At 36.7% G+C, this 14,171-nt stretch overlaps 1 protein-coding gene across 1 annotated transcript in view; it reads right to left on the minus strand.

Annotated features, from left to right (window-relative positions):
* Positions 1-1,301: 1,301 nt before the first annotated feature.
* The window catches only part of Hmcn1 (hemicentin 1), a 450,607-nt gene continuing 437,737 nt past the window's right edge, over positions 1,302-14,171 (minus strand). The window contains exons 102-104 of the mRNA XM_013021737.1: positions 10,697-10,816; positions 4,074-4,200; positions 1,302-2,687 (exon numbers count right to left, since the gene is read on the minus strand). Coding sequence (XP_012877191.1) covers positions 2,321-2,687; positions 4,074-4,200; positions 10,697-10,816 — 614 coding nt within the window. The 3' untranslated portion in view covers positions 1,302-2,320. The remainder of the gene's footprint in view (positions 2,688-4,073; positions 4,201-10,696; positions 10,817-14,171) is intronic.

The following is a 14,171-nucleotide window of genomic DNA, read 5'->3' on the forward strand; positions in this document are numbered from 1 at the left end:
AAAGAAGAAAGAAAATCAATTTGTCAGAATCTGGTGTTGAAATTGTTTACAAAACTGGATCATAAGATGATTTTTTTTGCTGGTCCTGGGCTTGAACTCAGAGCTTAGGCACTGTCTTTGAGCCTCTCTGTGCTCAAGGCAGGCACTCTACCAATTGAGCCACAGCACCACTTCTGCCTTTCTCTGTGTAGGTGGTACTGATGAATCAAACCCAGGGCTTCATGCATGCTAGGCAAGTACTCTACCACTAAGCCACATTCCTAGCCCCTATAATATCTTTCTTAAGGTATGAAGAGTGAAGATTATCTTGACTTGACTGTCTAGAACATTTCCACAAGTCTTCAGTGAGATAGGACAATATATTAGAAGACAAGTTTGAGATGAAAAACTTTGCTTGAACAAATTAAACCAGTCTGTTGTACTGGAGTTGAATGTGGAGCCTCATACCACATGCTTGTCCAGACTCTATCACATGAGCCACATCCTCAGCAGTTGTATGTGAGCTAGAGCCTCACTATCTTTGACCAAGGTGTCCTCAAATCATAGTCCATAGTTTGGCCCTCAACAGTTTAATACCTGTCACAAGTGGGAGACATATTGCCCTGAGATAAGGTTAAAGGACATTTAAAACTCTCATTTTAATTTTGATGGTACTTATTTTTGAATTCAGGGTATTATGCTTGTTACTACATGAGACATGTCCTCAGTCTTTTGACTATAGTTATTTTTCAGATAGGTTCTCATATTTTTGCCGACAGCTGGCCTGGGCCACAATTATCCTACTTAAAACCACCCCAACATAGCTGAGATAACAAGTATGAATCATCATCATCAAGCCTACTTTTTTGTTGTTGATGATGACATTGGGTGTGTGTGTCGGGGTGGAGGGGGAGAGGGGATCTTGCTAAGTTTTTGCCAACGCTAACCTTGAAGCACAATTCTCCCAATCTCTGTCTCCCAAAGAGCTGAGATCACAGTATGAGCTATTCTACCTGGCCAGAAAACTATAAAGATGAATGAGAAAATTGTCATATAGTAGAGCCAGCATTTCACTTAGGGTCATAGAAGATAGAAAGAATGACATTACTGCCACTAACTAGCTGTGCGGTATTAAGGAAGTTGCACTAGTTGTTTTCGTTCATGTTTCCATAAGATATGAATAATAATACCACCCATCTCAAGGGCTATTGTGATATATACTTATTTATATGTGTGACTGTGCATTTCACTACCACTTGTAGCTGTAAACAAAAGAACAGTTTTAGGTTCTCAAAGAAGTTAAGAAAAAGAATATGAACATTTTATTTATGCTGATTTTACTGCAACATTTTTTTATAAAATAACTTTATAAAAGAGTCCATCCAGATATTATATAGAAAATGCACACAAAGATAATATATGTACACTTCATAAAAATAGAATACATCTTGGCAATTGCTGGCAGAGTTGGTTAGTACCATGTACAGTGTATTGACGTTTAACATGTTAATTTGAACATACAAGATTTAAACAAAAACAAACCTGTCCTATATTTGAAAAATTGTTTTACTTGACAGGAAAATTTAAAACATGGAATGTAAAAGTTATGGAGCTCAATTAATGTATGGTTACTTTAAAACATTTGAGCAAATATCTGCACCAAGGACAGATGCCTGAGGACAAAGTGACTTCTTTTCTTATTATTATAAATGGTTCTGATGATTTTTACCAGATCATTAGAAATAATCTCCTTTTTTTTTGGATTTCCAGTCAAGGTAAGCACCACTTGGATTCAAAGAAACCTTCAAGTAGCTATAGCTTTAAATTGTGTGGTATTTAGGTTTCTTCATTGAAAATGAGAGTACATGAATAGCCTTATTGTAAAGTATCAAGATTTAAAAATATCTCTTGATGTTATACTAAGTTTCCCCCCAGAACACAGAGCAACTAGTTTTATTAAAAATAGCAAAATGCTCAAAAATTTGATTTGACTTAGAAGTAGTTGTTTCTGCTTGGCTTTTGCTTTCAGGAAAATGATTCCGGCTACTATAAATCCTCACTGCTATGTCCTGTTCGATGTTCAGAATTATCTTTGGGACGTCACTTCTCCAGTGTAATAAATAAAGGAAATAAGAAAGGACTCTTCTAGAACCTTCCAAAAAGATAAGACTGCAGTGGGATGATTAAAAACACCTCAGCAGTACCAAAGAAGGCACACAAAAGAGAGCATAGCACCATTTCCAAGCTGCCAAGGCGGCAACTGTTGAGACACTAACGCGGAGCGCACTTGTTTCCATGATTAATGTGGCTTAAATATGTGTAACAGGCTCAGGAGAGCTGCTTAGTATGGATAGGCAGATACAGCTATATAAACAATAAATGTGGTCTGATACTCAAGGGTCCCATTGGCACTGTAGGATAAAGCTCGCACCCGCATGCGGTAGGTCTCTGGCTCCCGTAGTGGTCTTGTCGTGTACACCACTCCTTTCAGATTTTCATCCCGTAAGGCAAAAGGAACAGTCTGGTCCTCATCTACCATGAGGAAAGTTGTCCTGGGATGTATCACTCCATCCTGCGTGTATGCAACCAGTCGGATTAAATCTTGATTGGCAGCTATTCCAAAGGGAAGGGAGATAAGTTTATATTCCAAGGCATATGGGCTCAAGGCACATTCCAGATCATTGGGTGGACAGTTCTTGAGGCAGAACCTAAGGAAAATACATAGGCAAAATGCACAAAGTTATCCATCTTGGAGGCAGGACAAGGGCTGATGCTGGTGGTCATGACCCATGACAACGTTTAGGTCAACATTTAGGCCTTAGGTGCAGAAGACAGTGTGTTTGATGTTATTAACTCAAACCAGATGCCATATGGCTCTTAGAATACACAGTCTAGAGTCAAGTATCTCTCTGCTCCATTTAAATCAGAAACATGTGAGCTAGCATGAATACTATACATTGATTTCTTTCTTTTTGGCTGAGGATCCTGGGGATTAAACCAGGGCTTTGTGCATGCTAAACACATGCTCTATCTTTGAGCTACATTTCATCCCTAATGAATCAGTTAAAATGAAGCAGTTTGGGAAACAGAAGTATCTGTCTATACGTTGGAAACAAGCACTTCTTAAAGAGAAAAAAATATACACTAAGTTTAAATTATATCTAATCTAACACTGTCAACTTCTGAAATAAGCTACATTTATATTTGGCTGATGTTCCTAAAAATAATAAAAGATAAAATCTCTATTTTGACTGTCTTTTGTGTCACGATCACTTTAATGTACTAACATTTGAAAGAAAAAAGAAACACACAAGAGCATTTAATGAAGACTGGTTCTTCAGTCACAGGGTTTTTTTTAGACATATAATAGTCTATGTTTTAAATTTTCTCTTTCTTTTTCCGATTCCTAGGAGAGCAATAGCAAATGGGCTTTCTAGGCAACCCACACTTGTGACAGTGACTTCATAAGCATTACCAAGAAGAAAACAAAGTGGGAACTTGCAATGAGTTCTATTTTGTTTCAGAAACACCTGTGCTTTGCAGGCAAGGACTAAACAAGGATGAACATTTCCCCTTGTTTTCAAGCATTGTTACTGTGGCATCTGGTTAGGGTAAAACATTTGTTAGAGGAGATGGAAATAAGATATTTTATTCAGAACCTCGAAAAGACTTTTCTCAGATATTGCAGATGAACAGACCCTTGACTTATCCTAGATGCTCTTGCTTTCTTCCTGGCATCATGAATCATTCCAGCAATAGAATCAGTACTTCTTGTAGGCCTCTATGGGAGCAAAGAATTCAGAATTCTAAGGAAGCACAAATTTATACCAGAAAATTTGAAAGAAAGGCGGGCGCTATTATTGTGTAACATGCTTGTTGCTGAGCTAGAGCCCAGGTTGTTACATGGTGATTCTGTGTGGAGAAGCTAGCTAAAGGAACTCATTTCTTGCTCATTCCTTGAAGAAGGAGTACATGGTAGATGCACATTGTCTTGAGGTACTGACTTTCTCTGAGTTATACATGACTGCAACCAGGGTTTATTTTACCAAGGAGAGAGATGATGCACATATCTGGGAGGAAAAGACAAGACATACTCAGTCATGGGATCCCGTTGGTAGTTGGGTGGACAGGGCGTGTCGATGCACTGGTAGCTTCCTCTCATGTTGAAGCACATGCGATTTGGCCCGCAGCGTATGTTCTGCTCCAGACATTCATCAATATCTAGGGCCAGAACAAGACAAGGGTGTCAGCAGTGAAGGTCAGGAAAGGCTCTTTAAGCAGGCGCTGGTAACTGAATGTCCATGAATGAACTTATTTCTCATACTTAAGCTTCAACAAAAGAACCCCAGAATCTCTGCATTCACTCTCCAGATTGCTTTAAGGAAGCATTTCTTTAATGTATGTGAAAAGACACCAAAAACTGAGAACCACAAGAGTAGAAGAAGAACTGTTGAGAGCTCTCTGGTGACTCTTAAATTTGGAAAAAATTGAGGGCATTCAATTTTATGGAGAAGTTTTGTTGTGCTACCAAGGAGCTAAAAGTTTAAAAGACACTTGTGAATATATATATATATATATATATATATATATATATATTGCTAGTCTTGGGGCTTAATCTCAGGGCACTGTCCTGAATACTGTCCCTGAGCTTCTTTTGCTCAAGGCTAGCACTCTACCACTTGAGCCACAATACCATTTTTGGCTTTTGGCTTTTACTGTTTATGTGGTACTGAGGGGGAATCAAACCCAGGGCTTCATGCATACTAGGCAAGTACTCTTATCAATAAGCTATATTTCCAGCCCAGTGAATATTTTTCAAGTGAAGAATCTCTTTCAATGTGTGTGATCATTGCCTGGTATCCTGTAAGTTTAAATTGTTGAGTGTAAGTAGGATAGTAGAAATTAAAGATGCCACATGATGAATTCAGGAGTGACTTCAGAGGTCAGTGAGATGTAGAGGAAAGAGAGAAAACAAAGACTACGATGAGATCAAGTGAATGACTCAAGAACCAGAATCCAAACTTGATCAAAGGGAACAGAGTCTACTGATTTGTTTGTATAGTCCATCCACAGCTGAATGGCTGCTCTATGGTTGGTGAAGTATGCAAAAAAATGGTTGATTCTGTTATTTTCTGAAGAGTTATTATCATATAGAAACATATTTAAATCAACAGAATTAAGACTTTTTTGGGAGGTCGGTCGTGAGCTTGAACTCTGGGCCTGAATGCTGTCTCTGAGCTCTTCAGCTCAAAGCTAGAGCTCTACCACTTAAGCTACAGCATCACTTCTGCCTTTTCTGCTTATGTGATGCCAAGGAATTGAACCCAGGGCCTCATGCATGCAAGGCAAGCACTCTACCACTGAGCCACCTGCCCCGATTAAGACATATTAACATAGAGTTAAAGAACACTTTTTTTTGGAGCTTTCTGAAAATAAATGTTTTTGCTCCATGAGTTTACACTTGATCTATATTTGAGCATTAGGTACACTGAAAATCTTTGTGTATGAATATGAATGTACATGTGTAGAGATAGGAGAAGGAGGAAAAGGAAGAGGAGAATGAGGGAGGCAGAGTCAGAAAATGATTGACAGAGTTTTCTGGAAAGAGCATCTCTAATATTTGATTAAAAACTCTTGGTGTAAAGAGTTTTAGGATTCCAACTTTAAGGCCATATTTTTAGAACAATCCTTTTTAAACTGGGATCTTCATCCTCTCTGGTGTACAGGAAGTCCTTCTCTTATGAGGTTTGACAAATATTTCAGGAAATCCATTTCTGTATCCTTATTTTCTACACATTCTCCTTCCTAATATCAATCTGCCAGAGAACTTCTGTTGGTCTGGACATCTCCTTTCCTTTCTCTCTTTTTACAGCTTTTATCTGCCTTATGAAAGAAAGGTTGCCAGCAATTCCAGAACCAAAGGAAGGCTGCAATATTTGAAGAGATATTTTAAAAAGAGAATATTAGAAATACAGATTGATGGTAGCAAGCTATGGTCTCACCTCTCCATTATTATGTGACTTGGTTGTCATGGGAACACCTACTAACACTTCTAATTGGACAGAAAAAGATGACATTTAAACTTTTTCTAACATGATTGGATTAACAATAACTATACACTTAAATTACATAGTAGTCACCTCCTATGAAGTGAGGAATTCAAACACAAACTCCAAAGCACATTAAACAATAAGAGAAGTCATATATGTTGTGTGTATTTTAACCTTTCGATAAGAGACTTTAAAGACTAATATGAAAATGTGTGAGGGAAACATAACGTTTACACATTTTAAGTCAATTGGTTGTATGTGGGTAACTACAGCATTCCTCTTTCTTAAGCAATAAATCGATTCTGCTACACAGAAGAGAATACTTACAACTATCTGAATCCAAAGCAGTTTTCCTAATATATGGGTCCTGAAAGTCCAATGTTTTTCTATCAGGGGATCAATGCTAACCAATAGGTACATATAAATATTGTAGGTTACTTCTATGGCTACACTTCTGTAGCTATATAATGACCTTTCAACCACAATTAGTGTAATGATTTGGTGAGCCCTACCATTAAAATAGAAAAATGAACAAGGTGCGGTAGCTCATGGCGATAATTCTATCTCTCAGAAGACTGAAATTGGAGGATCATGGTTCAAAGCCAGCCCTAACAGGCAAGTCTATGAGATTCCAATTTGCCACAAAAATATTAGAAGTGGGGGCTGGGAAGGTGGCTCAGTGGTAGAGCACTTGCCTTGTATGCATGAGGCCCTGGGTTCAATTCCTCAGCACCACATAAGCAAAAAGAAAAAAGCCAGAAGTGGCGCTGTGGCTCAAGTGGTAGAGTGCTAGCCTTGAGCTGAAGAGCTGAGGGACAGCGCCCAGGCTCAGAGTTCAGGCCCCATGACCAGACACCCCCCCCAAAAAAAAAATTAGAAGTGTACTTGTGGATCAAGTGGTAGAATACCAGCTTTGAGCTAAAAAGGCTAAGTGACAGTACACAAGTACCCAGACCCTGAGTCTGACTCTCAGTACAGGCAAAAAAAAAAAAAAAGGAAAAGAAATGGAAAGAAGGAATTCCAAGAGACATTTCATTAATTGTGTATGCTAAATATCAATTATTTACTGCCTGCACTTTTGTATTAAAAATGTAGATTTTGGGCTGTTAGTCTCAATGGAAGTGATCCTGCCTAGCAAGTTAATACCCCAATACCATAAAAAAGTATATTTTAAATTCCAAACACATTGTTTTATAAGAAACGCATAATGTACTTATTTCCTTTAAGTTTAATAACAGTCTATACAAGTAAAACAAATTGTGTGCTAGAAAGGTATATGGTAGGTAGTTTTTAGTTACGTATGTTGACAATGATGATGTACTGCGGTTTTGCTACCAGTTTCCCTACAGGAATGAAATCTAGTGGGAAACAATATCTTTATCAGTTAAGACCATTATCACTGTGAACCAATTTCTAATATGGTTTTATATGTCAGAAATGCTTTATCCCCTTAACAAACTGAGATTATCTTAGAAATGAAGTGAAAAGTCCTCTGGGAAAATGTGGAAGCAATCCAATTAGCTTTATCTTTTTTCCCCCCTCATTGCAAATGTTCTCCACCCTATCCGTTTCTAACATTTCACTTTATCTGTAACTTTTATAGTGAATTCATGCGGAAGTGTGGGGCTAGGTCTCTAGGGAAGCATGGTAATGGTGGCATGGAGACACATCTGTATGGATAAGGAAACCTGGTAAATTAATCATAGCTTCTTACTGGCTGAATGTGAATCTATTACATAAAGTGCTTCTTCTTAGAGCATAAGGTTTGCTTTCTATAAGAAACAGGCCTTTTATGTCAATTCCTTATAAGTAGTGAGCTTCCAGGAAAATAACCCTCCCTTTACTTTTGTCTATTACTTCTTCCCAGGATTAAGGACTCAATAGTCATTCACTCTTCTCAACTCAGTCATTCTACACACTATCCTTTAAAAAAAAGAAAAAAAAAGAGAAAAAGAAGACAAATTGGACACTAGTGACTCATGCCCGGAATCCTAGCTAGCTACTCAGGATGCCAAGGGTTTGAGGATTGAGGTCTCAGTCCTTGAAAGAAAAATTCCTGAGTTTCCTTCTTCAATTATTCAGCACAAAGCAGGGCTGGAGCTGTGGCTCAAGTGCTAGAGTGACAAAAAAACAAGGAAAACAAAAACTAAAATAAAACAAAACTACTTCCCTCTTCCAAAGGAAGACAGGAAATAATAAAGACAGGTTCTTCTTTACTGTTAGTGGACAGTGATGATTTGTGCTTTTACATAAGTATGTTATATAGATACTTATATGTATGATAGAAGCAAATACCCTAACATGTGCTGAACAGTTTTTACATTAAAAGCTTTAGAACATAAGAATGCTTTAACCAAGTGCTCCTGGATATTAGAACATAATTTAGGACAAAATACTTAATACATCTACTTTATAGAAAGTACACTTAATTTGGGTTCTTGATAAAGATGATGAATTATTTTTAATAAACATGGAAAAATGAGTGTCCTCATCTATACAATCTTTCTAAATTTTCAGAATAAAATTAGTTATGTATAAAATTAGCATGAGGATCTTTTAGCTTCTTCTCTGTGCTTTGACAAATATCTTGATTTCTCATGCCTCTCTCTATTTTGCTTTTCAGATGAGTCTGGTGACTTCCATGTTTGAGGAGAGTTTGTCCTTTCAAGCTAAGTTCACTTTATATTCCCCTTTCTCACATTTCAATCATGGAGCTTTCAGATAACATATGTGAACAGAAAAGCCATTTGCTCCTCATAATTGCCTCAAACACTTTCTCTAGCTGTAAGAGAAACTCCAATTTAATGAGTTCTGTAAAAGACATTAATTGTTTTTTCTCATGTCTTTTTAAACACCACAAAAATATGCAACCCACTCAAATCACAAGTGTTTCAGATGGCAGCTGTTTCTGATTTTCTCACAGTGTTTTCCACTCTGTAGCATAAATGAAAACTGAGGGTTGTTTGGAGGTAAATGAGGGATGAGGGCAATTAAAAAATCAACTGGCAAAATTTGGAACAGAAGAATATTCTCTGTGAGAATATGATATAACACTTTCTATTTTTTGGTACATTTTTATTGTAAAAGTGCTGTACAGAGGGGTTACAGTTCCATGAGTAAGGTAATGAGTACATTTCCTATTGAGCATTATTGCCTCCTCCTTTGTTTCCCCCTACCATCCCTTCACTCCAACCTTTACCCCCCCCCACCAAAGTTGTAAAGTTCATTTTCAACATAGTGTTTTGTACATCTCATTGTTACAATGGGTCAACCTATATGCTTATTTAAGTATTTTGTTTTTTCCCTTCCCCTCCCCAAATTAGAGCAGTGTATATACAAGATGCAGGGCACCGACATCAAATACAGTGAAAACAGGGGTTATATCATGGGGGAGGAACATACAAAGCAACAAAAAAATCACATGGTACATTATAAATACTTTAGAAACAATAACAAGAAAGAAAAAAGATATTTGTGTCCCTATCTTGGGGTTCATTTTGCTTAACATCATCTTATATGGTAATGTGTACATAGCTTTTGGCCTTTTCTGCTTGTCCTACACATGTACTAGTAATTGCAAATAAGGGAAACCATGGGACCTATGTTTCTTTGGGCCTGGCTTACTTCACTTAATATAATTTTTTCCAAGTCTTTCAAATGGGATGGTGTTATTCTTTCTGATGGAGGCATAGAATTCCATTGGATATATATATATATATATATATATATATATATATATATATATATATATATATATACCACATTTTCTTGATCCATTCAGTTTATGAATATAATGCATCTTGATCAATGTCACCTTTTTCATCATTTTCTCCCTTATTCATCTATTCTAAACCTTTTATATTCTGTAAAGCTTAACCTCTGTTTTCACTGTATTTGATGTCAGTGCTCTGTATCTTGTATATACATTTTTCTCATTTGGGGAGGGGAAGGGAAATAACAAAATTCTGAAATAAGGATACAGGTTGACCCATTGTAACAATGAGATGTACAAGACACTATGTTAAAAACAAACTTTACAACTTGGCGGGCGGGGGGGGGAGGGAGGAGTTGAGGAGGTGGGGAGAGAAGGGATGGTAGGGGAAAAACAAAGGAGGAGGTACCCATGCTCGACAGGAAATGTACTCATTACCCTACTCATGTAACCCCTCTGTACAATATTTTTACAATAAAAGACACTAAAAATAATATTCTGTAAAACTAACATTCAATAATCTGCATCATATGTAGATTCAAAGACAGAATGAGTTCTCTATCTATTGACTGCTATAAAAATAAGTCTGAGAGATAAGAATATAAAATAATGATTCACTCACACACTAATTAGTGAATAATGTCCTTATCTCTTGTCCAATGTGAGCTGAATTGTGAAAAAAATTAATGAGATCTATTGCTGTAAGTTTCAAAAATATATAATAGGAGCTGGCTTAGGCATTCTTGCTCCTTCAAGTAAATCTACACCCAAGATGGATTACAATTATTTTCCTTACTGACTTGTTTTGTTTCTGTTTACAAAATATTGAAATGTAAGCCTGACCAATGTGAAAGGAGGGGAATCGATTAGAGTACTGGTTATTCACCAAAACTTTTGACAGCTTTTTGGTTGTTTATACATTGAGTGGAGGCAAAACATCCCATGCTTTTCTTACCTTGGCATGTCTTTCCATTGAGCATGAGTTGATAGCCAGGTGGGCAGGTACACTGATAGCTTCCAATGGTATTTTTACACTCATGCTGGCAGGTGTCCCTATTCTGGCATTCATCGACGTCTGTTCAGAAAGAAAGCAGAGTGTATAACCATGCCAGGAAGAGGCAGAAGTATGAAAATAAATAATAGAAATAATAATAATAAATAATAGAAATAAATAATAGAAAAAATTCTTGGTGATTTTACACCCATGTACTTAAAAATTCTCAGGGCTGTTTTATATCACAATTTGTTTTACTTATATAAAATATTAAATATGCTATAGTATATAACATACTGTACTACACAATATGAATCACCTTTTAAACATCTTTCCAAGGATCTATAAGCTGAAGCTCCATCCTGGTTAACTTTTTACTACTTAAGTAAGTTACACTGATATGGCAGAGGTGACAGATAAGTGTAAGATCCTAAGCCACCAAAGAAAATTCTTGCATTGTTGGTAGAATTATCTAAAAGGCAAAGCTTCTTCTCAAAAAATAGTTTTCATTTTATCCAAAGTTTGTCTTTCTGATTACATTTCCTCTCTATAACACCTATACATATTTCCCCAAACACAGATATGATTAAATGGAAAAAGTTTTACTACTATGATAGAAATATTCATGTTCATCATATAATTTCAGAGTACTAACTGGTAACTAAAGACATATAATTATCTGTGCTCAGCAGCTCATTTAATTCTTCAATATCTCAGTTGACTCTTCTGAGAGACGCAAACACAAAAAGGTGATCAACACTATATATGACAGTTGAGGAAAGGTTCACATGCAGTACCATATGGGAAAGTATTTTACAAAGCACAAAGGATTATCTATTATTATTAAACAAAGCTAGAAAAATAGCAATAAAAAGGGGACCATGCCAGACATTGGTTATTCACACCTGTAATCCCAGCAACTCAGGAAGCTGAGATCTGAGGATTGAGGTTCAAAGACAGTTTGGCCAAGAAAGTCCTGCCCAAGACTCTTGTCTCTAATAAACTACTCAGAAAAAGCTGGATGTGGAGCTGTGGCTCAGTGGTAGCCTTGAGCAAAAAGAAGTTCAGGGACAGCTCCTAGGCCCTGAGTTCAAGCCCCAGGACCAGCATACACATGCACTCATGCACACACACACACACACACACCAAAATTAGATAATCATAAAACAATATTTTCTTTGAAGATAAAGGATGTGTGATTTGGGAGGTCTTAAATCTCTCTTCCTAATTGTGTTTTGCCTTGACTGATATTTAAATTTGTTCACAGTCCCTGAACACAGACTAGACAATGGATATCCAAAGAGAATATGAAGTGAGATGGTAGCAGCTATGCTGGAGTGTAGAACTAAGCAAAACCCAGTGGAGACTGGGAAATGATTCAAAGCAGAAGAATGAAGCCACCTTGCATATTTGGCACATGCTATGAGAATACCGGTAGTGATTAAAAATCTGTTAGAACTGCTCATCAAATACGTATTTGTGTTTCTACACCAGTTTAGATAACCAAAGCATTTCATTCTTTAACTTATATGAGTTATTTTTAGTTTCCCCCTCTAAACATCTGCTTTAATCTAAAATAAAACATATGTTACAACTTAGTATTGAAATAGTAAAAATATAAGTATAATTTAAATATCTAATGATGTTGAACATCAAGTAATTAATATGCAATCTCTCAATGAATCTATCTTAAAGTGGCCCTCAAGATGATTTCTATATTGCATTCCAAAATAACGTTCTTGGGATCAATTGCTTGGAAAGCCTAAGTTTAGGATAAGTCTAACAATACCACAGTGTGAGTTTGAATCTCTTGTAATTTGTGTGTTCCAGATGGTTAATTAAAGGCATTTGGTGCTTATTGTAAATTGCTCTTGTTACATAATTCCAAAGCTGTCTCCAGTCTTAGTGTAAATTTCTTTATTACTTCCATTGTTATAATACTTACCATATTTTAAGACGTCAAATTCTAGTCAGTGCTCCCAAATAAATTTAAATATTTGGGAACTAAGTTATAGAAGTTTACTTTGTATTTTCTAAGATTGATCCTTACTCTGGAATAATAGTGGATAACTATAGAGGAGGATAATTATGACACACTGTAGTACTGGTATAAAGAAACATCAAGAGAGAAAGTATTTCTAAGAATCGACTATCAGAACTTCATCTATAGACACTGATGTAAAACAGAGAACTGGGTTATTAATGAGGGAAACTTTTGTGTATGTGTGTGTGTTGGTCCTGGGGGTTGAACTCAGGGCCTCCATACTGTCCTAGAGATTTTTTTTTTGCTCAAAGCTAGTGTTCTATTACTTAAGCCACAGCTCTATTTGTAGCTTTTCGTGTTTAATTAGAGGTAAGAATCTCATGGACTTTCCTCATTGGGCTGGCTTTAGACCTTGATCCTCAGATCACAGCCCCCTGAGCAGCTAGGATTATAGGCATGAGCCCCGAGTTCCTGGCAGAAGAAAAGTCAAAGAAAATGACTTATGCCTTCAGACTACATCACTGCAAATGATGGTGTTTAGTGTGGGAAAGTGACTAGTCCATGAATTACATACTGAACAAAGAGTTTGGGCAGAAGAATAAAAGTAAAACAGAAGAAAGAATTTGTTTGAAATGAAAGCCGAGAGAAGACTGAACATAGTCTATAAAAACCTTCCAGTGAGGAAAAAGTATTTGGAAGAGACTTTGAGACAGATAATGTCACATGTTAATTCTGGCAATGAAAAAGTGAAAAAATTTTTAAGTAGTAAAGAATAAGTCCACAGAGTAGACATGAAAAACTGTCGAGAATGGTAGTATAGTGGTTTGGAGTATTTGGATAAAATGTAGAGTGTTGTTAATAAATGCATTGATGTTTGAAGTCTAAGCATCTGGTATTGTTCACAAGCATCTGGTACTGGGAGCTCTTCACAAGGGAGAAGTTTCTGTCTTCTATAATGGATTGTTTACTATCCATTACAGTAAACTTCATGCACATGGGGACATCTAGACAGAAAAGTTGTGGGAAAAGACAAAACTAATAAGCATACGTTGAAGTTTCTTTCCTCAGTGAAGTGGGGAGTCCAATTGAGGAGAGGCTAGAGTTGCCTAAGGTTAACCAAGAAGTATGTCTGGAAAGATAAAGGTGGAAGAAAGGGCTTGCGACAGTGTAGAAAAGGAAAGAAGTCTCAAGAAGAAGAAAGCCATAAATATTTAAATGAACTCTTTAACAGAGAGTGTATTGAAAACGAAGAATACTTAAAAGAACTGTGCCCAAAATAAGGTTGGCACAATGGTTCTTAATTTAAACAGAATTTCCATTCTTTTTATTTTTTCTCTTCTCCTTCTTTCCTTTCCTCCCTTTCTTCTTTCCCTCCCTCCTTCCCACCCTCCCTCCCTCCCTCCTTTCTTCCTTTCATAACTCTCTCCCTTCCTTCCTTCCTTCCTTCCTTCC

Source organism: Dipodomys ordii, unplaced genomic scaffold, assembly GCF_000151885.1.
Source record: "Dipodomys ordii isolate 6190 unplaced genomic scaffold, Dord_2.0 Scaffold57, whole genome shotgun sequence".
Lineage (NCBI taxonomy): Eukaryota > Metazoa > Chordata > Mammalia > Rodentia > Heteromyidae > Dipodomys > Dipodomys ordii.